The following is a 26,946-nucleotide window of genomic DNA, read 5'->3' as shown; positions in this document are numbered from 1 at the left end:
ACATGTCGCGCGGACAGTCATCTCGTCTGTTCAACTGAAGCTTTATGATTCCGCTCGAGTTTGGAAAGAAAAACGCAGCACGATGCTACAGAAGCTGCTGGGCTCCGTGGTGGGGCTTCTCTGTACAGGGACGTGTTTAGTTCAGGTAAGCCGGCGGCGCGTCCTTTGAGGCGGCGAGTGTTGAACTCGAGCTCCGGGATCAGCACGGAGCGAGGCCTCGATAAACAACTCCGATAAAGCCATAAAACCAGCATCGTGTAACAATGGTTATAAACACCTTATGTCCTTTCTTACGGGACATATTTAAAACCAATATTAACATTTTACATTTTAAAGTCACAGACATTCGGGACATGAAAAGATAAAACTGGTGTTTATTATTGTTGTTTTGTACTTAAGTGTTTGTGATTATGCGGTGTCTGCAGTGTTTTGCAGTATGTCTGTGGGGTGTTTAGTTAGTTCGCCGGCTTTGTGTCTTTGTGAGGTTTCGGTTTGACTCGTACCGATTGTTTTTAAAGGTTATCGTGTAGGTAAAATGTCCAGCGCCCATCATAGTTCACAAGCAAACAAAGACTCACCTGTCCAACAGGCAACACAGTGTTTCCTTATACAGTATTATATTGGAGTACCCAATTTAGTAAATGTTATATTATTATATATAATGTTTCATATTTATTGTTTGATTTCAACTACACTTGCATTACTTTGTCTCTATAATTTTTAGACTAATATGGGCTTTTTGACACAGAAATCAGATTTTGACTGGTGAGTCTGGTTTTCAAAGATGAATTTGCCTTTGTGCTCATAATAAAGGAGTCACACTCTTTCTCCGAGTGTTGAGAGTGTTTACTGTCAGTCCTCCAACACAAACGCTGATGTAAAGCCTGGAGTGTGCATGATGAAGAGCTCAGATCTGTGCTGTTGTCTTTCACTCAATGCTTGTGTTTGTTTGACAGGGGAAGGAGTTTTGTTTCGGCGTGAACAATGAACAGTACCGCTGTGAAATGGGCTACTGTTGTGGTGAGACCGAGTGCTGCACATACTATTACGAGCTCTGGTGTAAGTGCAGCACACACACACACAAACACCCACCCATCCATCCGTATGTGGTTCAGGCTCACACGCATGACAGTACAATGCTAGTGAGGTGTTTGGTCCACCAGCCTGAGCATGTTCACTTCATATTTCAGCTCAAAATCAAAAGGAATAAAATTAGATTGAAAAACTTAATGAAAACAAAGCTTGTTTTGTGGCTCGTTTTTTGCATTGTGACATTGAAACTATATTTAAATACATTTTCCTCTGTATTCTCATTATGGTAATTCATGACATCATTGATAAAGCACAACTCCCTCACACCTTCAGTACTCATACATCCCGATAGAAGAGAACTGAATGTCACTAGGAATCAGGGACTTCTCACTGTACTCATCTAGCAACACCATAACACTGTGGATGCTGTCAGATCCAAAATTATTGACTTGGTTTTATGAGACCAGAATATGGATTCCCAGAAAGTCAATATTTTGTAAATATTGGCTTTCGGAAAAAGTTGTGCTTTGGCTACACTCTGAAACCCGAAGTTGAGTATACTCAAAACATTTTAGGAAACTTATTTCCCTCAAAATATTTGAGTAAGCAATATCTTTTTTTTTTTAATTAGTAGAGCTTAGAATTGTTCTCAGTCCCTCCTTATTCATCATAATGATAATGATAAACCGCTTGTCTAGAATAAAAATCACCTTCACTCAAAACATTTTAGTTACAGTATCTAACAAAAGTGAGTACACCCCTCACATTTCAGCAACCACATTGGCTCAAGGGACAATACTATAGAAATTAAACTTGGATATATTTTAGAATAGTCAATGTGCTGCTTTTATAGCAGTATAGATTTACTGTCCTCTGAAAATAACTTAACATACAGCCATTATTGTCAGTAAAGCTGGCAACAAAAGTGAGTACACCCTAAGTGAACATGTCAAAACAGTGTGAGCACCATTGTTATCTAACGCTGCCCTAATCCTCCTGGGTATGGAATTCACCAGAGCTGCACAGGTTGTTGCTGGGATCCTCTTCCACTCCTCCATAGTGACATCACGGAGCTGCTGAGTGTTAGTGCTTCTCCACCTTTCGCTCAATAGGGTTCAGATCTGGAGACATACTTGGTCACACCATCACCTTCATCTTCAGGTTCCTCAGCAAGGCAGTTGTAATCTTAGGTAATGTTAGATAATGTTTTCCAACATTATCATGTTGGAAAACTGCCCTTCTTCCCAGTTTCTGAAGGAAGGGGATCATGTTCTGCTTCAGAATGTCACAGTATATGTTGGAATCCATGTTTCCCTCAATGAAGCACAGCTCCCCAGCACCAACCGCACTCATTTAGCCCCAGACCATGATGCTACCACCACCATGTTTGACTGAAGGCAAGTCACAATTTTCTTGGTACTCCTCACCAGGGTGTCGCCATACATGCTGGACACCATCTGAGCCAAACAGACCACAGGACATAGTTCCAGTAATCCATGCTCTTGGACAGGTTATCTTCAACGAACTCTTTGCGGGCTTTCTTGTGATCCAGCTTCAGCAGGGGCTTCTTTCTGGGATGACAGCCATGCAAACTGACTAGTTGCAATGTGTGTCCTATGGTCAGAGAACTGACAAGCTGACCTTCCACTTCTGCAACCTCTCAGCACTCATGCATCTGATTTATGAAGCGAGCTTCTGCACCTGTAGCACAGCACAAAGACTCAACTTCTTTGATCGAGGAAAAAAACTGTATGACCCTGGGCACTATACTGTAATTCAGTTTCAGGGTGTTACTGATCTTCCTATAGCCTAGGCCATCTTTGTTGAGAGCAACAATTCTAATTCTCAGATATGTAACCCCTCTCTCCTGGGTCCTCACCGCCACTCCGAGTGGGCCTCGAACCCAGGTTCAGCATGAGATACAGACGCACTGACAAGGAGGCTTAATGACCGCAGCCACTAGTATTTGTCGCTAGTGCATCTCTTGAAATCGGGGAGTGAGGTTTACCTGCACAGCACCTACTCGCTGGCTTCCGTTACAGATACTCAGAGAGTTCTTTGCCATGAGGTGCCATGTATGAGATAATTGTTCCCCAAAGCACCACATTTTACATAATACAAGATACACAAATTTGTATGGTCCTGTCAAGAAGACAAAAACATGAACATGATGAATAGGACATGCAGCATTGTTGTCACATAGGGTGTACTCACTTTTGTAACCAGCTATATTGACAATAATGGCTGTATGTTAAGTTATTTTCAGAGGGTATTAAATCTATACTGCTATACAAGGAGCACACTGACTACTCTAAAATATATCCAAGTAAAATTTTTTATAGTATTGTCCCTTGAGAAGAAATACTAAAATGGTTGATAAAATGTGAGGGGTGTACTCACTTTTGTGAGATAGTGTAAGTGCTAGTAGCAACACCACACTAGGACATGCTAACATAGCTACCTTAAATACTCTACCTTGCACATAAATAGTCAAAACAACATGCAGTGTATATATAGTCTTAACATTTAGCTGTCCATCCTCAACCTAACCACAGGCTCTAGTCTTCACAACAGCGATAACACTACAAAACCATCATAACAGAAACCTCTGTAAATGCTAACACAACATTAAATACTAACTTAAGTATCCCCATGTTAATCTAGTGCAAAAACACAATTACACTTAATTTCAACATTTATTCTCCTTATAGTCTGATGCAAAGTATGCTGGAAACTAGAAAACTCAATCATTTTAATTTAAGCTTACTACAAATAAATCTTCTATTCACATAACATTTGTTTTTCAATTAAAGTTCAATTAACTTTCCTTATTATTTGAGTGAAATCAGCTCACTAAATTTAATTCATTTCACTGTTCAGTTTTACACTAGGTAGTTCTGGTGTGGATAAACATGTCACTTCTGCAGGCTGCATCTTACTCGGTTAGATAAAGTGTCACCCTTTTCATAGCGTTTGTCGGCTCTGAGACACAGAGCTTAAAGTGAACTCCTGATTATTCAAATATACAATATAGTCCAATGTTTTTGAATTGCTGTTTTACCTTTGTATATTTTCACACTTGATTTTCAAACTGTGATTCGGTGGTCTTGTAGCATTGTCCTCTTTTGTGCTAAGAAATAAATCTCCAGTCAGTTCTCTCTCAATTGGTCCCATTGTTGTCACCATTAAGCCTAAGTATGGCTATATTTCACTTTTAAAGGGGACATCGGATGCCTTTTTTCCACAAGTTGGTACGATTTTTAGGGTCTTATTAAAATGTCTGCAACATACTTTGGTTAAAATTCCTCAGTATCTGTGTTAAACAGCACCCTTTAAAATAAAAAAAAACAGCTCTGTTCACAGGGAGCAGTTTCGGTGCATGTTTCTTTAAATGCTAATTATATCTGCTCACCCCGCCCCTTTCTTATGTGGAAGAGGAAAGGTGATTTGTAAATAATCAAAAAATGTAAAGTGTGAGACTTATCCATGTTGTGATAACTGAGGAGAAACCATTATATCCTGCTCCCAGCCATATTTGCAGAGGCATCCGAAAAAATTCTGCACGTTCAAAGTCTAGTGTGAGCGCCCCTTGATTCTGATCCAAAACTGCTTGTGACTACAACTGTTTGAGTACGGAGAAAATGTCAGACAGCGTACAACTGGCTGAGGGGCAGAGCTATGCTAACATGGGCCAGTCCATCAGTGGTTGTGGGTGGTGCCTGAGCAATATAACATCATATTACTCAGAAAATTAAAACGCTTGATTAATGTTTTGTGGGGGGATTAAAAAAAAGTAGTGAGTGGATTTTTGACATTGTAGGGTGGTTGTGCTAAGACACATTATATGCAAACCCAATGTAAAAGTGATTTGTCAATAAATTGCTTATCTTTAACAGTTTTGGTCCAACATATTTACCTGTTGATCAAAAATTGCCTTAAACTTACACCAGATTTAGTTAGTTTGTTTTATTTAGTAACTTTCAGAATGGTGTACTCATTTTTGTACAACAACATTTTCTGCTGGATCATCATATCTGTAAAGAGCTCTAACATGTCTTCTAGGTAAAGAGTAATTGCTGAATTAAAGTTTCAGAGGGGTGTGCTCATTTATGCACTGTACATATATATCTGTACGGAAACATCATTTCTGTAAATACTAAAATTGCTTTTGGGCTGAAAATGATTATCAACAATTTATTTGTTGAATCAGGTGAATTACTGATATTAAACATTTGATTGAGTCTCTTAAAGACATGAAGAGCCACCTGTCAATCATCTAGAGATGCGATCGGATTGTTGGCATTGATCACATGACTGATATTTAGAGCAATGTGACGGTATGCAAGGACTGATGGTGATGATGGTGTGTGTCTGTAGGGTTCTGGTTGGTGTGGACCCTCATCATCATGCTGAGCTGCTGCTGTGCATACAGACACCGGCGCGTCAAGATGCGCCTGCAGCAGGAGCAGAGACAGAGGGAGATCAGTCTGATGGCATATCAGGGTGCCTCCAGCTCCTTCGTCACTCCTCCTCCTCTCAACCTACGTGAGTACTGTCTTCACACCATCACAGATGCCTGATTTGCGCTAGGGCTGCACAGATAATTGAAATTAAATTGCAAAGGCAATAAATCACGATTACACAGAAGGTGCGATTGTCATGCGTACCTCTCAGTGAAGCACAGTTCTGTGATCAGTAGTAAAATCTCCATCTGAAGGCCAGAGGGCGATCTCGTGCTGAAAATCCAAATATGCCCAGAAGAAGAAATCCAGGAAATGAATCCAGGAAAAATCACTGAATAAACAGAAGATTTAACTGCTTTCATTGATTCAACATGACTAATAAACACACGACTACGGCAATATATGGTTTATCTGAGTTCTTCTTATGATTTTCATCATCATAAAGTATATCTATAATGAAATGCTAATCGACGTTATCACTGCTTAGAATTCAATCAAATATTTTAATTATTCTGTTTGAGAAGCCACATCATCTCACAGAAGGAATTATTTCAAACACTTGACTGAAGTAATGAAGGGAGTTTGGAGTAAAAATATTTTATTAAATGTATTTGTCACGTGCTCTCAGATGGAGCAGCTTTTGCTACTCAGAGTTGTAGTTCACGGAGGAGATACGCAATTTTAGAGAAATCATCAGAAAATACAGTACAATGTTGGTTTCGCTTGACATGCACTGACCAGGGTGTTCAGATATCTTTAGCTTATAGTGCAAACCTTGAGAAGGTCATGCTGTGAATTAAGGGACTCATTCACGCACACATTAAAATGAGCCTTAACTTTGGGGACAAGTTCTCGCTATTAACTAGTTGCTTATTAGAATGCATATTACTAGCATATTGGCTGTTTGTTGGTACTTATAAAGTACATATTAATGCCTTACTCTGCATGGCCATATTTTAGATCCCCTAATCCTACTTCATGCCTAAATTTAACAACTGTCTTACTAACTGTTTAAAAAGTAGCAAATTAGGAGATTGAGGCAAAAGTTAATAATTAAAATTTGACCTTAAAATAACATAACCTCATTTACTCATCTCTATGCTTTTTGTTCTTCCATGACACAAAAGTTCTCAAAGATGTTCACAAAGGTGATGTTCTCAGCTAAATATAATGTAATATTAGCCAATATGACTCAAAAGCTGCTATATTTCAGTGAAGGCAAATGTGAACTTTTATCAGTTGTCATTAAAAACAAATGTACATTCAGAAGAGTCGGATCCATATTCAGCCTAGTTCATCAGTCCTCCGTAATACCAACCAGTTAAAGCTGCAGTCGGTAACTTTTGACACTCTAGTGGTTAATAAACAGAACTGCTTGCGTCTTGCGGAAGAACATCGTAGCCGGAACTACTTCTTTCTGTTTATGTCTATGAAGAATCACAAAGGTACTGGGTTACTCCGCCGCGGTATCCCTGAAGCAATCTAAAATAGTCTGAATATAAACACTTATTATAGGTGCACCCTAGTGATTCAGGACAAGCTAAAAACACGGTTTGGAAAATGGATTCATGGTGTACTCGTTTATTATATACATTTTTCTACATTGTGAACACAAACAAAGTTACGGACTGCAGCTCTGATTGGTTGTTTTTTACCGGGAGCGCATGACTTTCTGCAAATGGCAATAGGACACTGGGAGGAGCCAGAGGAGCTTGATTTTTTTTCACAGATTATCTGTCTCATATTCTACTGTCAGGAAATAATGACAGGTTTAATAAATATGTAAAAAATATTTTTTTACAAAAATTCCCTACAGCACCTTTAACAGCATTCACTCTAGCTAGTCAGACACATGGAGACACTCGTCCAGCTTCCACTAATATGCTCCTGTCATCTGTTTGGTAATGGGGCTGTAATGTGCGTCACGTCACCTCTGAAACGAGCGCAGCAGCTGTGTCTGTTATTTTGGTCAAGTTGAGCAACACTCTGACACGTTTGTGTCCTTCACTTTCAGGGTTCTGGACAGACTGTAAGTTACCCGACTATGAGGAGGTGATCGCCCATCCGCCCACGCCCCCTCCGCCCTACACAGAGTCACCCCCAGACGTCCCAGTGCTCGCCAGCAGGACGGAAGCGGCCGTGGTCCTGGAGCCGCCTGTGCCTGAGACGGCTGTGGAAGTGGACGAGGACGAGGAGCCCAATGGGCGGCGCAGACATGTGACGGGCGACTCGGGCATCGAGGTGTGTGTGTGCCAGCTGGACGAGGGTTCGGGGCCCGAGGAGGAATCGCTGTGTCAGGGAGCCGACGGCGGCTGCTGCTCCGAGTGTGAAACCCTTGCCAGCAATGAGCTCTCGCCCGAACCCGCTGCCACCACCGACCGCCAGGTGTGACAGCCTGTCAGTATCAGGAATGAGGGAGTTTGTGACAGACTTTTTCTACAGTCTTGACTGCGTCGTGTTTGTCCGTTTCCCAGCATCCCTCTCGCTTTCCTCTAACAGACTGAGCGATTGATCCACACCACTGTTTGTTTCTCACAGCTGCACCGAGACTTCAGCCCAGAGCGAGACACACACACACACACACAGAGCGACACATGTCTCCTCCCGCAGGAGACACGCACACACTGTCTCAAACACACAGGGTGGCACATGTTCTTTTTTATGATGTTTGTGTGCTGAGGAATCCCATGAGAGCCGGTCGAGCAGATAAAAACAGTCAGCTGATCGTCTCGTGTGTGTATCTCATCGTGGCCTTACCTGTTTCATACACTGCTGTAAACAAGCTTGTGTTGATCTGGATGTGGCGTCCCGTGTGTGACCTGCTGCAGTCACATGATTTATGATCTATGATTTATGTTTATTGGTGAAGCACAGATATGATCAGAAGATGCCACAAAAGGCGGCGATGAGTGTCATGTCGTAGAGGAAGACTGACGTTTACCTGCATTAAGGGCTAAAATTTAGATCAGAATGTTTCATTTGGTATTCTGATGTCAGTCGTGTTTGTTTCCATGAATGCTTGTCTCTGTCAACCCTCTGAACATGGCTGCAAACCCTGTTTTGTTTCCTGTTGCACTGAAGGACGCTGTCATCCTCTCAAAATTCTTTAACTCCATCCCAATTCTCACAAAGTTTACAGATTCTGTGCCTTTCCTGGTGTAGATCTAGATGAACTAACTAACTAGGCTATGCAAAAAATGAGGACTCTTTGTGAGCTGCATTAGCGCGGCGGCATCTGTTTAGCAATACCGTTCATGTTCACGTGATTCAAACAACTCCTTTTCTCTATAATCAAATCAAATAAGTTCATGTTCATTTCTTCACCGGACACTCATTACTGTGTCCGTCCTGTCATAGAGTTTGTTTCCCTTAGTTTGTGTACTTACTCTGTTCACAATGCCTCGTTTCTTATGGATTGATCACCATTTACAGGTGAAATCTGAGGCGTTTTGGATCATTTCAGGTTTCAGATTTTGTTTTGAGCACGCTTGTGTCAATCACATTACATAGGTGCTCTCAAACATAAAGCCTTTGACATTGAGCAGCTCCAAGTCTGTTGTCAAATGTGTGTTTATAATAAAGACATTTAATACCAAGCCAAATCACAGCGCAAATCTGCATCATGGATCTATAAGCATGAGCTGTTGACTTCATACTCCTTTATAATAGTAGTGCTCAGCTTAAGTGTGTAATGCATTTTAAGGCCAATTCACAGCGTACAAATAAACGGCAACAAACACGTTTTTGAGGGGTTTTGTCTGATCCGTGTGTTCCCCTTTTGGGGTTTATTTTCGTCCGAGTGAACATATTCAATCAGCATTTGTCAGTGTCTGTTGCTAAAGTGTAAACATGACAGTTATTTTTCATAAACTTCTAAATCACACGGGCAACTTTTTTGTTGGTGTTTGTCTGTGCGGTGTGAATTGGCCTATACTTGACTCATCTGACAGTCCGTGAGGTTTTCTAATAGTAACTAGTGATGATGATGATGATGATTTCTGCCAAATAGCAGCTGATTTGGAAATGCTCACAGATCTCCAGACACGTTTGTGGTTCCAGCACTGAAAGCTGTGTGGCATTTCTACTATCGGTTCTTTAGTAAGACGTCTGCTGTGTCTCTATAGTCATTTGTATTTTATTTTTGTAATAAAAGTAATAAACCAGCTTTGGAACTGAGCCGTCCCTGTGTGTTTTTGATGTTCATCTGCTCACATCATTATGTTTGACTGAGACAACATACTGTACTGACGATGACTAATAGAAATCTGTAGTGTGGAAATAAATCTGCAGGCAATTCTTGACCAACTTGGTACTAATATCTGGGGGGGTAAAATCACTTGCAGAACTCCTGCTGATAGAGTACAATCTTCATATTTACAGTAACAGATTGTCACATTAAAAGTTGTGCTTATGAGCCTTAGCTACAGCAATTGCTGTCACTATGTCCTCCATATCCTTTGTACAGTATTGTTCAAAATAATAGCAGTACAATGTGACTAACCAGAATAATCAAGGTTTTTAGTATATTTTTTATTGCTACGTGGCAAACAAGTTACCAGTAGGTTCAGTAGATTGTCAGAAAACAAACAAGACCCAGCATTCATGATATGCACGCTCTTAAGGCTGTGCAATTGGGCAATTAGTTGAAAGGGGTGTGTTCAAAAAAATAGCAGTGTCTACCTTTGACTGTACAAACTCAAAACTATTTTGTACAAACATTTTTTTTTTCTGGGATTTAGCAATCCTGTGAATCACTAAACTAATATTTAGTTGTATGACCACAGTTTTTTAAAACTGCTTGACATCTGTGTGGCATGGAGTCAACCAACTTGTGGCACCTCTCAGCTGTTATTCCACTCCATGATTCTTTAACAACATTCCACAATTCATTCACATTTCTTGGTTTTGCTTCAGAAACAGCATTTTTGATATCATCCCACAAGTTCTCAATTGGATTAAGGTCTGGAGATTGGGCTGGCCACTCCATAACATTAATTTTGTTGGTTTGGAACCAAGACTTTGCCCGTTTACTAGTGTGTTTTGGGTCATTGTCTTGTTGAAACAACCATTTCAAGGGCATGTCCTCTTCAGCATAGGGCAACATGACCTCTTCAACTATTTTAACATATGCAAACTGATCCATGATCCCTGGTATGCGATAAATAGGCCCAACACCATAGTAGGAGAAACATGCCCATATCATGATGCTTGCACCTCCATGCTTCACTGTCTTCACTGTGTACTGTGGCTTGAATTCAGAGTTTGGGGGTCGTCTCACAAACTGCCTGTGGCCCTTGGACCCAAAAAGAACAATTTTACTCTCATCAGTCCACAAAATGTTCCTCCATTTCTCTTTAGGCCAGTTGATGTGTTCTTTGGCAAATTGTAACCTCTTCTGCACATGCCTTTTTTTTAACAGAGGGACTTTGCGGGGGATTCTTGAAAATAGATTAGCTTCACACAGACGTCTTCTAACTGTCACAGTACTTACAGGTAACTCCAGACTGTCTTTGATCATCCTGGAGGTGATCATTGGCTGAGCCTTTGCCATTCTGGTTATTCTTCTATCCATTTTGATGGTTGTCTTCCGTTTTCTTCCACGTCTCTCTGGTTTTGCTCTCCATTTTAAGGCATTGGAGATCATTTTAACTGAACAGCCTATCATTTTTTGCACCTCTTTATAGGTTTTCCCCTCTCTAATCAACTTTTTAATCAAAGTACGCTGTTCTTCTGAACAATGTCTTGAATGACCCATTTTCCTCAGCTTTCAAATGCATGTTCAACAAGTGTTGGCTTCATCCTTAAATAGGGGCCACCTGATTCACACCTGTTTCTTCACAAAATTGATGACCTCAGTGATTGAATGCCACACTGCTATTTTTTTTGAACACACCCCTTTCAACTAATTCAACTAATTGCCCAATTGCACAGCCTTAAGAGCGTGCATATCATGAATGCTGGGTCTCATTTGATTTCTGAGAATCTACTGAACCTACTGGTAACTTGTTTGCCACGTAGCAATAAAAAAATATACGAAAAACCTTGATTATTCTGGTTAGTCACATTGTACTGCTATTATTTTGAACAATACTGTATGTTCCATTCAATTGTTGAGTTTAAACTGAAATTAGTGCCACTGCTGACAGCCTCTCTTGACCTGAGGAATGTTTTTTTTTTTTTCAGCTTTGCTAGTTTTATTAGTTGACAACTATGTTAAATCAACCAATTTAATGCAGAAGAGCTAAATAAATTGGTAAAGTAAATGTAATAAAACCCTACATTTTTAAAGCCTTTTTCGATAGATTTTTTTGGCTCTGCCATTCATGAAAAATACATTTTCTCCTGGTGGAAAACAAAGAGTTAAGATGAAAATGACATGAAATAACCATTATATCCAGTAGATGGAAGCAGAGGATCACCCATTAGCTCAGTTGCCTTTTTATCTACCTATTTTTGTTCATGTCTTGCTTTTGGATTTATTATAAAATATGAAGTATAGCAAGTACAGGAAGTCACAAAGTTTCATGCCCAATATGCCCAGACACCAACAGTGCAAAATCATTTAAACGCTTATCTAGTTAACAACAAATGAAGTTAATTATTAATAGTATAATAATTAAATAATGCCTTAAATATTTTGACTTTTAATTATTTAATTTAAAAATTAGATTGTTCAACCATTGCAAAAAAGGACACATCAAAGAAGAGCTTTAAGTGATATTTACCTGTAAAAGCTGCTAAAGGCAACACAGACTTGTTGCTGCCTTAGTTTTGTTACTCTGAATTTAATCTGCATCACTTAAAGCACAGCTCTGTTTTGACATTGGCTCGTCAGATAGTTCATTCCATCTATTGCTACAGGTATCACCGTTAATCGCGGATCAATTTTGGCAGATTCACTAACACCCTAACCCTGTTCACAAATCTGTCTAAATCTGTGTTAGTGAGCACTTCTCCTTTAATGAGATAAGATACTGATTAGACATCATGATTATCGCACAGGTGTGCCTTAGGCTGCATTATCATGCTGCAACATGAGGTGATGGTTGTGGATGAATGGCAAAACAATGGACCTCAGGATCTCGTCACAGTATCTCTGTGCATTCAAAATGCCATCAATAAAATGCAACTGTGTTCGTTTTCTATATCATACGCCTGCCCCTACTATAAACCCCACCGTCACCATGAGCCACTCGATCCACAACATTGACATCAGCAGACCGCTCACCCACACATGAAGCCATACACACTGTCTGCCATCTGACCTGTACAGTGAAAACCGGGATTCATCCGTGAAGAGAACACCTTTCCAAAGTGCCAGACACCATTGAATGTGAGCATTTGCCTACTCAAGTCAGTTAGGATGATGAACTGCAGTCAGGTTGAGACTCAGATGAGGATGACAAGCATGCAGATGAGCTTCCCTGATATAGTTTCTGACAGTTTGTGCAGAAATTCTTTGGTTATGCAAACCGATTGTGGGTGGCTGGTCTCAGATGATCTTGGAGGTGAAGATGCTGGATGTGGAGGTCCTGGGCTGCCTTTGTGAGGCCGGTTGAATGTACTGCCAAATTCTCTGAAATGCCTTTGGAGACAGCTTATGGTAGAGGAATGAACATTCAATTCAATGGCAAAAGCTCTAGTGGACATTCCTGCAGTCAGCATGCCAAATGCACGCTCCCTCAAAACTTGCGACATCTGTGGCAATGTGTTGTGTGATAAAACTGGACATTTTAGAGTAGCCTTTTATTGTGGCCAGCCTACCTGTTCAATTATCATGCTGTCTAATCAGCATCTTGATATGCTACACCTGAGAGGTGGATGGATTATCTCGGCAAAGAAGTGCTCACTAACACAGATTTAGGCAGATTTGTGAACAATATTTGAGAAATAGCGCTTTTTGTACATAGAAAAAGTCTTAGATCTTTGGGTTCATGTCATGAAAAAGAGGGCAAAAACAAAAGTGTTGCATTTATAATTTGCATTTATAATATAATAATTTGCATTTATAATATGTTCAGTATAGTAAAAACCGAGCAAAGGGCACTTCCATTATCACTAGGGTAGCCAAAAATTACATTGTGTTGGACGCAGAGCAAATTGGGTGGGCCTAGCCTAAAATACATCTGTTATCAAAATATAGATAGAGAGAGACTGCAGAAAAAAAGATGAAAATTTCAGAGAAACAAAACATTCAAAAGAATGGTTTTGATCAGGAAAGGGGTAGGACCCGCTTAAATATTGGAGCAGATTTCGAGCAGTGGAGAAACTCAAGGAGCGGAAAGGCCTGGAATCGGATGCCATGCTTTGTTTCTTCTTTATAGACAAGTTACACTGATTTTTACTTTGAATGACCATAGTAATGCACACTTATTGATGATTATCACTTATTTTTATCGCTTTCACTTATCGTCATTGTCAACATAGTACATGTAGATTCCTCATTAGCGACTGTTACTATAGGCCAATATACGTAAACGGTCCACTATATTCGAAGGGTCAACTTGACACCATTCAAAAATGTTAATATTGAGTTAATACATTTTAAAACACAAACCAACACATTCTCACCTGTGAAAGGTTATCCCATTTCTTTGGGAATTTAAATCCTGGTGGTTTTTACAACCATCAGCTGTGCAGGATTGTGGCATCTTCGAATATTCATTGAATATTATGGTGAATGACGTAAAGTTGCCATTAGCAAGATCGAGGGACATGTCTGCATGCTTGGAGTTGTCAATGAGGCAGCCATCTACCTATACATATCTATAATGTAAATGACCATTGATGAAGAAGACCAAGAAGAAAGCAGCAGCATATCATGCTTTTTCCTTAGCAGTCGGTTTCCAATGGTGACTCATCGATTTGTTGCTCTGTTGAGAATGTCGTGTGTGTTAAAACCAAAGTACTGTAAGGCAAGTCATGTCACTCGGCAGCCATCTTTGAAATGTCTCTTAGGCAGGGAAGTGCAGCTCCCATCTCTTTAAATGGGGAAACATCAAATTAAAAAATGTTCACCAAACTTAAGATTAAATTCCATATTTGAAATAACCAATGAAATCTGACAACGGTTTCATAAATGTTGTTTCCGTTGCTCTAATAGCGTTAAATAAAAAGCTTATTATTCAGACTAGACCAATCAGTGTGCATGTTCAGTCTTAGCTTGCTAGCAAACAGGACTTCTAACGTCAGCTGCAGTGACACAATGACTTTAGTGATTAGCTTTTTTTATTCAAAAGGCGGAGCTTCCTTCGATAGAGCAGCCATATTGAGCATTGCATTTTTCCCCAATTCAGTACTATACGAGTGACACGTATTGGGTACTCTAGTCTTTGATTAAAACCAAGAAGATATTCGAGTTGAGAGAATTTACTCCTGGATGCATTTTTGGAACCAACATACCTCAAGTAAACAAGGTTTTGGCCAATTTACTGAGAGTTCAAGGTATATGTTACGGTAAATAAACCTTGCTTTCTGGAATACACATTGGATTATGTTAACTATACATAAACTTTCCATTATGCTGCTTAATACAGACTGGTGTTTGTCAAACGGTGTTTACTGCTCCTTTATTCTTCTACTTTATTAACAGTAGTGGCTAATGTATCGAAAGTCTGACCCATTTACAGGAAATTACTGACTTCGGACAGATGCTCAACCTCAACAATATGGGTGATTTTTATCTTCAAATGCTGCAGAGACAGACAAATTCATGCACATTATGAGAGGCAATTTACGAAATAGTATTCGTGACTCAATTAAGATTTTAAATGTCTAATGTTTATTTGTCATCTTTAATGGAGCAACTGAAGTGTTAATGGAAATTCAATTCTTTGATGCTGTCATTTCAGATGTCAAACAACAAGGATTTCTACTCAGGCCATACCGAAAGGGGAGAAGGTGAAGGTACTAGTCCTGAATCCTCGTGATTTTGTGCTGTCCTCTCCGGTCATCCATAATCAGCGCAAACTCATCTGCACACTTTCCAGCAAAATAGCTCTTTTACAAAGAAGTGAAACGTAGATGACTCGAGTACAGTTGCAGATTTTAACACATTATCACTGCATATCACACACTAAATGATCACACAACTTCAATGCTGATTCATTATGGTAACATCAGGAGGAATTTTCAGTATTTTTCAAAAGTTTTTTTTTTTTACTTAAAAGTAGTCTTTCAGATTCACTTGACCTGGAGAATGGTCTTTCATTACAGAGTGAAGACTGATGTCCATCTGATTTTCAATAACATCTACAGATCTGAGTCTTGATGATAGACATCATTGTATTTGTTCATTTAGATGGGAGTAGGAAAGTTACTCTTAGTCTTAGAAAGTCGCTGTATTACAGTGTTCAACTCCAATCCTGAAAAAATGTCACCTGCCTATTGACTCAATAATCCTGAAAATACTGAATAGCTTGTTAAAGGCATGTTTGATTAGAGTTAGAGCTGAACGCTGCAGCACAGCACTAGCATTTACATTCAGCTCAGAGTGACACATTTTCAAGTGTTGAATGCTCAGTGTTTAGCATTACAGTAGTGGCATACAGATAAAAGGGCATAAAAGCAACAACATTTTCATTTCAATTCCATAAGATCATTAGATTTCCCATTTGAATAGAGACAAATAATCATTTTGCCAAAAAAAACAACAAGATGGTGCATGCTCTGTACAATAAATAAATAATAAAGAATAAATATTGGGTCTGTTATGAGAATGAAGGCAGCAGAAGCGCAGGATGCAGGGAGAGTTCAGATCTTGTGATGCTCTCATCATCATGTCATCTGAAGCTGGAACCTGACAACGGGTTGAGTGTTCAGAGGTCCAAACGGTCAGAACTTCAGTGGACCACATCATTCACAGAGTACAGAAACATTCAGACAGGAAGTGCTGAGATGAGAACGGGTCAGTAGAAGCGTTTCCGTCTGCTTTCGCTCCAGTGTCCGTACAGCACGAGTCCCACAACCACCAGGAGAAACACACCCAGCATGGAGAAGAGCACGCTGAAGAAGATGGCGATGCTGCTCATGCCCTCTGCATCTGTGTACGCTGAGATACACACACGCATCACACGTCTGCGTGTGTCAGCATGCACTACTCTTCAACAGCTCATACTCACGTCTCAGTAGCTCCATGTTGTCCACGCTGGGTATCAGCACCTCCTGCTCCTCCACATCCTCCTGTTTGCTGCGCAGGATGGTCAGCTGGTAGAGCTTCATTGAGATCAGGTCATGGTTATCTGACACACACAAACACACACACACACACAGGAGCTGAGCAGTGGATCATGAGATGGATCATGTGAAGCAGTCGTGTGTGTGCCTTTCAGGGAAAATTATTCTGATGATCATGTAATCTAATGATCATTAGGTTGATTAATCGATTATTTCACTAGTTAACCACTAGGGTTTGATAAATTATTAAGCTCTTGTAATTATTTAAATACTGTGTTACACATTCTTACTAATAAATAAAACATGGTAAACACCAGCTTTTGAAAATGTCAAACCAATTTATTACCATTATACAGGTTTTATTTTCAGATAAACTATTCATTTTTATTCACATTTATCTCTATTAAAATACCTTATAATGTTTCGATAAACAAAAGAGACCGGAGCAAGGTCACGCTTTAAACCAAAAAGTCACTTCAATTTAATTTTTTTATTTACATTTTTTGTTTTTTACATTTCAATTTAAAAAAAGTTTGTGCATTCACTAATAAAAGATTTATTAGCTAGCTCCACACCGGAGAGCTGCTTTATAGCAGAAAACCAGTTTATAATGCTAACTGACACTGTTTTCATACTGTTAAGCTGCTTCAACATAGTATATAGTTAGTATAAAGTTTTATATAAATAAGCGTGTGCTTTCTTAACTGCTGCATTCTCAACGCTGTATAGTTTTTGTGTTTATTTTGTCATTGAGAGGAAAGCGTGCAGCATATATTAACACATATCTAAACGGCACTCTCAGCTTCTTATCAGGGTCACGGTATTTTGATGGCAAACACAAATCGGTCTGCCCAGCGCTGCCTCAAGTCAAACACACCTATGCTCTCTACAGTCCTAATACATCATGTATATGTGTATCTGCATTGCTTTGACTGAAAGCTACTGATTGATTATGAACAATGCCTGCACTTGTGTCTTTATTGGTCAAACCCCTTTTTCAGTCATTACCTACAGCAGCAGCTATGAAAACAACAGCATGACAAAGCCATAACCTGGCAATTTAGAAAACCTGGTCAGATGTCCTGGGAAAATGAGGTATGGTCACCCTATCGAAGCTGAATTAAAAGAACGCAAACTTTAAATCTGTAGGACTGCAGCACTGCAGTAAATTGATATAACATGAAAATACATATTTTTTGGATGTATTACATGTTGAATTATGTTTTTAAAATCATATATTATGATTGTTCGTTGCGGTGTCTGTAGATATTTTGCAAGCTCAAACTCTAGATTCTTGCTTTACACTGAATAACAGTAAATGTTATTTGTTTCTTTTCTGAATGAGATGGCATTAATGACATATGTGACTGACTAATGCCCCCTCCGGAGGGTGCAACTTTAGAAATGAGGCTGTGTCCAAATTCAGGGTCTACATCCTTCGGAGTACTCATTTGAAGGATGTTACGTCACAGCGCCGCGACGAAGGCTGTCCAAATTCGTAGGATCCTTCAAATGCGGCCCACAAATGCGTCCTCCTTTTCCCCGAATTGGAAGGATGGGTGTGGTGGATCCTTTCGCGTCCTACCTATCCCATAATTCTTTTCGGCAGGACGAAGCGAGCGGTAGCGGAGTGGGGGAGGAGTATTATTTCCGATGTTTAATAAAAACTGGCTTTTCAAAAATATATATTTTCAGTGGTTTTCTAGTTAGGCATTTTGTTTTAGCGTTAAGCATTTTTTTATACATTTGTACGTGTATATGTAAAAAAAAAAAAAAAAAAACTTTACTTTCGTAAACTAGCTTCTTCCTTACTGCCTGTGTGAATATCCCCTTACACAAAGCTTATTTGTTAGTGATTGAAGCTGTTTTAACGCTTCTAAGGACGAAAGAGCAGACAGAAGTGTTTATAAAGCTCCGGGGAGAGAACGATGAGCTCTTCACCCGCGTCTTGCTTAGCGCTGTCACGGTTGCTAGGCGACAGGATATGAGCAACGGGTAAGGGAGGGAACTGAAAGAAGGGTAGGCTGTCCAAATTCACAAACACCGACTTCCGGTTTTTGCGGTCGTCGGAGGACTCCTCCTCCTTCAACCGGGTAGGAAGGATCCTAAGGAGGATGCAGACCCTGAATTTGGACACAGCTTGTGAAAGCCAAAGGGTAGGATGCGCCCTATCATACTTCCGAGATGAGTCAAGGCTACAGTCCTTCTTAGCACTGAATGCTTCAATGGCACGCTTAATTAAAAATACACATGGCTAAGCCATAAATGTGTCCACCCCCGTGCTTATAGGACAAAACTAATATTAGAATTATAATTAGGGATGTCAAAAATAGCGCGTTAACGACGTTAATTAGTTGTTTGTTGTTAATTACGTCAAAAATTTTAACGCATTTCACTCATGCGCAGTGTGACAAATTATTCAGGTCAGGAAAGTTTCGTCGATCTCTGAATTCTCAAGATAGTAAAAAACAGCGGCGAGCACCGCGACGAAAACACCGAAGAAGCTTAAGGTTTTACCCCAGTTACTCTCAAATACATTCATGCCAAGCTCGATAAATAGAGACGACTTTGGTAGTTGATACGCTGGAGCTTCTTCCTGTAATAGCATCCTGTGTTTCACACTGCGCAGGCGCAGAACGACCACATGCAATGCAGCGAAAATTACAGCTGTTTGGAAAAGCATATGCATTTTTACTTGGTTTTACGGGCACTTGAAGCCTTCAGAACGTGAAAATATCGATCCTAAAGTATTGTGGCAGAGCAAATGAACACCTCCCAAAAACAAGAGTGCCCAGAGTGCTGCTTATGTGATGGTGGCGCATGTTTGTGTTTCTGAGTTCATTCTTTCGAGTTTCTCTATGCATAATTTCATAGATATGTGGCTATATTTAACCACTGGTTCACCTAAAACTCTTACACTATCTGTAGTTAAATGGCATGGTTTGATATAGTGCTCAGGTAAATTTGATCTAAGTAAATGTTAAACTTCTGAAATTCAGAAAAAAAGAACCACATATTGATGAATCAATACATGAAAATTATGTATCTGTGTCCTGTTATTTATCTTTTGGTATGCATTTCAGAAAAAAAAAAAATGGTTAGTATTCAGGTGTAATTGCAAATAGTGATTAATCATGATTAATCCACTGAAAATTCTGATTAATTTGATTAATTTTTATGTTAACTCATTTTATGTTGACTGAGGCATTACAGTGCCCCGCTGGTCAAATCATGTTATTGCAGATCCTTACATTACACAATATTACTATTCAAGAACAAAACTATTTGCTGATAATGTTGACTAACGGTTTCAGTAGCGTTTATCACCTGACAGATCTCCAGTGATAGCTGAAATGCCAAAGTAGAAGCCCTGCGGCAGACGCACGCCAGGAACGTCCAGACAGTCTCTCCATTCGTGCTGCCCGTCGATGTCAAGCATGATCTGCACCAAACACACACGTCAGTGTGACATCAGGAAGGACAGTCTGGGTCTATGGCAGGCGTCCCTCACCGTGAGTCTGCGCCGGACATATCTGATGAACAGGAAGGTGTCGTGCTTCAGGTTGCGCACCATGGCGTTACAGCCGCCTAGTTCTGTGGGCCGCCCATCCCGCTCGTGATCGTAGCTTATGGTGCCATTGCCCACCATGGCCAACACGTACGGGAATATCCTCTGATGACAAGCAGAAGAGACGACAGCAGAATGAACTTAGCATGTGATCAAACTACTAGTCAACAGAAAATCACTTATGATAGTCAGTGAACTAGTGAGCGGTTTATTACCTGTGTGCGGGGCGTGTATCTCTTCCTCTGGGCCTAAAAACAGACACATACAAACGGAACAGGCACACATGATCAGAAATGACTGATTTACACTGTGGTTAAACTGTCCTGGTTGGATTGACTAGGGAAGTGTTCACCAGAATCAGACACATAAACCTCTGTTGATCAGAACAGAGTGTACAGGAATGAGTGAAACATGAGTGGAGATGGAAACGTCAACATGTTCTCTTGAATCAGGTTTGAAATACAAACTAAAAATACGAACACGCTCTGTGTGATTCTTCAGATCTCTTCGTCAAACTCATCTAAAGATACTGTGCTGCTATAAACGATCTCTTCATGTAAGAAATGGACTGAATGAAGGCAAGATCTTTGTGTGGACCGTATCAGAGTCCTAAATACACAAATACCACCGCATGAATCTTTAAATAAATAAACTGATATTTCCTTCTGAAACACAACAGCAAACAACATAAATCACTGTCTAACAACAGATTTGCAAATTTGCAAAAGGCTTTTTCTAAGTCCTACACACAGATACATACTGTAATGTCATTGATCGTGCTGGCAGTGTTTGATTTCTGTACCTCCATGAGTTTCTCCTCGTTGGGGTAGGTGTCCACAAACACGCCAAGTCCTGTGAAGAAATCCCTGTTTCCAAACACCGGACCTGCAGACAGGTGAGGGATAATCTACAGTTATTAGCAAACAAACCCTGACCAGAGATCAGTCTCGACTCAATGAAACGAGCATCTGCAGCTTTGACCTTTCTGCATGCGCTCCTTGGTGTACCAGATGGCCAGACCGTCTCCATTCAGATTCTTCTTCCCCTGACCGTGAATCTTAAAGTGCACCTGTAGTTCCCAGTCCCTCAGATGACACGGCTACACACACACACAACCATAAAAATACACACACAGTGTCTAGTCATGAACCAATGAACCATTTCCTCTGCTTTTAGGACTAGTTAATGGTTAGGGCAGGGTTGGTTAGAGTTATGATTATATTTGTTTAATAAGAAAATCGTAGTAAGCACACTAGTAAGTGATGCTGACTTACTATTCGGCTCCAAATAGCTCCCTGTTTGCTTTGCTGGTCTGGAGTGAGACGCACGTGATCGGTGGTGACCAGAGCGTCTCCCATCTGCTCCCAGTGAGATGAACCCGACACACCGATACCTGAAACACACACACATCATACAATACACAACACATACATGTTAGGATTTCGTGTTTTCTAGGTTAATTCCATAGATGTAATGGTTTTAATACTGTACAAACTGTATTTTCTATCCCCTTACTCTAACCCTAGCCCTAAACCTACCCATCACAGGAAATTCTGCATTTTTACAATTAAAATAAACTTCATTCTGTATGGTTTATAACCTGTTTTCCTCATGGGGACCAAAAAAATATATATAATAGTTCCCCCTCAAGGTAAAAATAAAATTACTGCTATTACTATCTTTGTGGGTAACGTAGACTAACCATGTTCCGTACACTTTTCGCTATTCACCGCACGCCAGTGACCACTCCTCCGTTGTAGAAAGACATAAGCATGCTTGTGTGCGCATCTTCTTCTTCTTTAGGGTTTATCGACAGCTTGCATCCATTATTGTTGCACTACCGCCATCTTCCGGATTTATTTTCCTTTAATATCCATTTACATCCTATTCTTATCAGACCTGTTCTTGATTAAAAAAAAAAAACCAAAATATTTCCTCTGCTTTGTTCTTTCTCCTCACTTTGCAGTATTTCCCTCATTCCTGTCTCTATTATTCCAACTTTTCCTAACTCTTCCATCATATTTTTCCTCTGTTCTTCATATTGTTTGCAACTCAACAACACATGCTCTATAGTTTCTGCAACCTGACAACAACCACAAAAACCAGTTGGGTGCTTTTTTATAATGTGTAATGTGCTATTCAGATTACTATGACCTATCCTTAATCTTGTCATAACTATTTATTCTTTTCTATTCCCTCCCCTATTCTTCACAACCCCTACTTTATTTTGAATAGCATACAAATGTCTCCCTTTAGTTTCCCTGTCCCACTGATTTTGCCATTCTCTAATGGCTTCTTTCCATACTACACTCTTTCCTTCAGACTTTGACAACTTAATATTTACTTCAATATTCTCTTTTTTTAACAGCTTGTTTAGCTAACTTGTCCACTCTCTCATTACCCACAATGCTTGTGTGCTCATTCTCCGGGGCAATACCTATTATACAGTCTACACTTTGATTGATGTCTTTAGGACCAATAGTTTTTGAGAAAACTGGGGAAAAGTACCACACCCTTTGCGCGCGCGCTCTCTATCTCAAACAAACACACACTAATACCTAGCCATGCAAACACACAATCTAATGCAGCAGCCAAAGACATGGCATAAAACAGTTTTCATTCCTGTGTCAGAATGATAACGTATATCACATAACGTTACGTATAATAATTATCATGATGATAATAGGCAAACGAGAGAACAACGAATTTATAATGCATTTGTGTCTCTTACCCTGGTAAGGCTTGGACAGTGAATACTCTCGCTTTAAAAACTCTTCCATTTCATGACCGTCATCACATAAACTTACACTGATCACTGCAAATAAAATCAACGATGATCCAGAAATCATGATTTAATTCAAAGCTTTTTAAACGCGTCCACTGGAATCACACTCGCGGCCATCGAGTCCCACTATCGGTCAATGGTACCACCTGATTGGCTGCTGCTGTTCACACGGCGCGCATCTACTGGCTCTCTCATCTGTCAATCAAACATTAGCCCTCCCACACATCAGCAAACGGGAACGAAGATAAATGATCATAAAAGATTTGCGATTTGCTAAAACAGCAACGAAACGTGTGAAGTAAGTAGTTACGCTACACATTTATAACATTTTATAGACCACCGAATTTGCCCTTTTTAAATTAATTTTATATAATTGTTTTATTTTATGTGCACGCTTCATACTTTAGAAAATGAGAGAGAATGTGCAAACCAAATACACAATATAGTAATTCACTGCTAATGTATTATTATTATTTTCATTATTAGAGTCGCCTTCCTTCCGGTGTATATTGCGTAAGAACTGAGTTAGGGACTATCACAAAATATCACCAGCGCCAGCGCCAAACATCAGGTCATATTATCAGTTATCTTAAAGGGATAGTTCACCCAAAAATGAAAATTATTTCATTAATAATGGCCATAAAGCTGTCGGATTTCATCAAAAAATCTTAATTTGTGTTCCGAAGGTGGATAAAGGTCTTACGGGTTAGGAAGTGAATTATCCCTTAAAAAAACAGTGCAGGAAAATGGTTGCTTTATCAATTCACACTTTAATATACACAACTTCATGTCAATTAAATGAAAGGACATATTCAATTGTTTTTTGATGAATTTTTATTGAATGTGGAGATTTTACACTCTCACTCATCAATCTGGATTTAAACCTCCATTAACCAATCACTTTTGAGGTTTTAAATGAAGCACAAACATCAGATGAGGTAAAATCAGAATCCTATGACGTGTGTAAGAGAGTGTGATTTGTAGACGACCCCTTATCTCAGCTACAGTATAGCGTGTCTGACTGTGTGTGAACACAAGAACTCAACATACAGCTTCTGATCTGATCTCAGATCTGAATCAGATATCAACCACACATAGGATGGAGAACACGCCCGAGAAACACAGCAAAGTGTATACTTATCGAGACACGTGTGAGATTTCTAGGTGTTTCTTTTCCACACCTACATGTGTGCATTTTTAGATGTTTTAAGGCCCATAAATTGGATAATAATATAGTTTTAAAACCAAGTAATTGGGCAGTAGCCTATAGCTTAATTTCTTTTTCAAGATAACTTAAACATGAGAATCAGATTAAACGTTGCAATGAATGGACTCTACAAACTGGAAATAAAGATACACTTTATGTATATGAATTTAATAAACAGTTCTAATTATCATTGTACCCTTTAGTAAAATCTTGTCTAAAATGATTAAACATGATTATTATTGAATTCACACTAATATAAATTAATCTTTTCCAATAAGTGTCACAATATCCACACAAGAACAGAGGACAGGTAGATCCAATAGCAGTAAAGGTTTCTTTAATAAGGGAAAACCGTTACATCAATTCAATCCAGGCAGGGGTCAAAACCAAGGTGGAAATCAACTCAACAGAACAAAACACACAGGCATAAACAGGACTCGGAAGTGGCGTGATCAATACAAGGATTCAGTGACGCATACTAAAACAGACGGGGTATAAATACACAGGGAAATGACAATGCTAATGGGGAATTGGCTGAGTGCAATGATTAATGACCAGGGACAGCGGAGTGCAATGAGGAGACAGAGATCGTGGTTCAGGAAGGGACAGACACCGTGGGGAAGGAGGACATCTAGTGGTTACCCAGGGAGCACAAACCAGACACTGAGACAATACCCCCCCTCCCCCCCCCCCACCCACGGAGAGACTACCAGACGCTCCAAGACGTGACCGACAAAACAAGAGACCAGGAGGGAGGTGGACTGGTGGAGGATCAGGGGGAGGGACGGAGGGCCAGGTTCATAGAGGGGAACAGAGACAGGAAAAAAGAAAACCCAACAACACAACGAGGAGACCAGGGTGGGTCAGAGCATTCATGGACCCAGGACAGTGCAGGATTCCAGGGTGGAGCAAGTGGAACTGGGGCCCACCACAGCCATACGGTTGAGACAGAGGCCAACTCGGGCGGCGCAGAGGACCACCACATCCGTGTGGTTGAGACAGAAGCCCACCAGGGCGGCGCAGAAGACCACCACAGTGGGATCGAATTAACAGGAGAGCAAGTCTGGTTAGGCAAGTCTGAAACAGAGAACATGAACAAGTTAAGGGTAGCTTCCGTGGCCACGACAGGATCAGTCGAGCGCTCAGAGAGTTCGGCTGAGACGTGACGAGGCTCTGGAAGTTCAGCAGAGGCATGGGGAGGCTCTGGTAGTTCCACAGAGACGTGGAGAGACTCTGGTAAACCCATGGTGTATAGACTGGATTCAAGAAGATCAATGCTGACTTGACTCTGCTCATGAAGATCATTGGTGACTTGCCTTTGTTCATTAAGATCATTGGTGACTTGCCTTTGTTCATTAAGATCATTGGGGACTTGCCTTTGCCCATGAAGATATTTGGTGACTTGCATTTGTCCATGAATTTCACCAGTGACTAGCCCTGACTCTGGAGGGTCAACGGTGACTAGCCCTGACTCTGGAGGGTCAACGGTGACTAGCCCTGACTCTGGAGGGTCAACGGTGACTAGCCCTGACTCTGGAGGGTCAACGGTGACTAGCCCTGACTCTGGAGGGTCAACGGTGACTAGCCCTGACTCTGGAGGGTCAACGGTGACTAGCCCTGACTCTGGAGGGTCAACGGTGACTAGCCCTGACTCTGGAGGGTCAACGGTGACTAGCCCTGACTCTGGAGGGTCAACGGTGACTAGCCCTGACTCTGGAGGGTCAACTGGAACCTGACTCGACTCTGGAGGGTCAACTGGAACCTGACTCGACTCTGGAGGGTCAGCTGTGGCTGTCCTCCTGTGCAGAGGCACTGGGCAAGCAGCCATCTTGTGTCATGACTCTGGACCGGTGGCCATCTTGGGCAGTGGCGCTGGGCTGGTGTCCATCTTGCCTCATGGCGCTGGGCTGGCGTCCATCTTGTGCCGTGGCGCTGGACTTGCGACCATCATGGGCAGTGGTGCTGGGCTGGTGGCAATCCTGGGCAGCGGCACTGGGCTGGCGGCCATTTTGTGCAGTGGCGCTGGCTTGGCAGACATGTGCTTCCTCTCCCCTCTCCGTCTGCTATGGTGAGACAGCGGCTCTGATCCATCCCACACGAGCCCAGGATCGAAGGGAGGCCATGGTGGAGAGCGCTGCCGGACCTCCTCTCGACCACTAACTCCTCTACGACCTCCCCTGGTCCCACTGAAAACGACCAGGCGGGTCCCCTCAAAACAACTCATTCTCTCCCGCTCGGTGGCTGGGGAAGAAACATCAAAAAACATACTGCTGGATCTTGTGTGACGGAGTCCTTCTGTCACGATATCCACACAAGAACAGAGGACAGGTAGATCCAATAGCAGTAAATGTTTTTTTAATAGGGGTGCTTCGATCACGATCGGCCGATCGTTAATGCGCATCTCGTCAGTAAAGCAGCTGTTACTACACAGAGCCGTTGTTAACTGAGAAGATGCGCCAAAACACGCTGAAAATGAAGTGGATTTGCGCACCTTCTCTATTAACAACGGCTCTGCGTAGTAACAGCTGCTGATGTGAAATCACGCACCTGATGGAATTAACCGCTGATTAGAGAACCAGCTTTACTGACGAGATGCGCATAACGATCGGCCGATCGTGATCGGAGCACCCCTATTCTTTAATAAGGGAAAACCGTTACATCAAACCAGTCCAGGCAGGGGTCAAATCCAAGGTGGCAATCAAAACTCAACAGAACA

The 26,946-nt window shown here is 40.8% G+C and overlaps 2 protein-coding genes across 3 annotated transcripts; one reads left to right on the top strand and one right to left on the bottom strand.

Annotated features, from left to right (window-relative positions):
- Position 1: 1 nt before the first annotated feature.
- Positions 2–9,671, top strand: wbp1 (WW domain binding protein 1). Its single transcript, XM_052591697.1, has 4 exons — positions 2–145; positions 957–1,059; positions 5,410–5,577; positions 7,510–9,671. Exons 1-4 carry the CDS (start codon positions 83–85, stop codon positions 7,884–7,886), a joined length of 711 nt encoding a protein of 236 aa, XP_052447657.1. The 5' UTR covers positions 2–82; the 3' UTR covers positions 7,887–9,671.
- Positions 9,672–15,253: 5,582 nt separating this feature from the next.
- Positions 15,254–23,172, bottom strand: lman2la (lectin, mannose-binding 2-like a). 2 transcript variants are annotated; one of them, XM_052591695.1, is made up of 9 exons: positions 22,970–23,172; positions 21,513–21,631; positions 21,220–21,337; positions 21,041–21,123; positions 20,454–20,486; positions 20,182–20,343; positions 19,998–20,112; positions 16,616–16,735; positions 15,254–16,545 (listed from the first exon to the last, which is right to left on the bottom strand). In XM_052591695.1, exons 1-9 carry the CDS (start codon positions 23,085–23,087, stop codon positions 16,403–16,405), a joined length of 1,011 nt encoding a protein of 336 aa, XP_052447655.1. In that variant the 5' UTR covers positions 23,088–23,172; the 3' UTR covers positions 15,254–16,402. The 2 variants fall into 2 exon arrangements, with proteins under 2 accessions (XP_052447655.1, XP_052447656.1); XM_052591696.1 differs by lacking the exon at positions 22,970–23,172 and adding an exon at positions 21,941–22,098.
- Positions 23,173–26,946: the final 3,774 nt, after the last annotated feature.

The sequence above is a fragment of the Carassius gibelio genome, chromosome A5, assembly GCF_023724105.1.
Source record: "Carassius gibelio isolate Cgi1373 ecotype wild population from Czech Republic chromosome A5, carGib1.2-hapl.c, whole genome shotgun sequence".
Taxonomy (NCBI): Eukaryota; Metazoa; Chordata; class Actinopteri; order Cypriniformes; family Cyprinidae; genus Carassius; species Carassius gibelio.
This window is presented reverse-complemented; position numbering and strand designations above follow the sequence as displayed.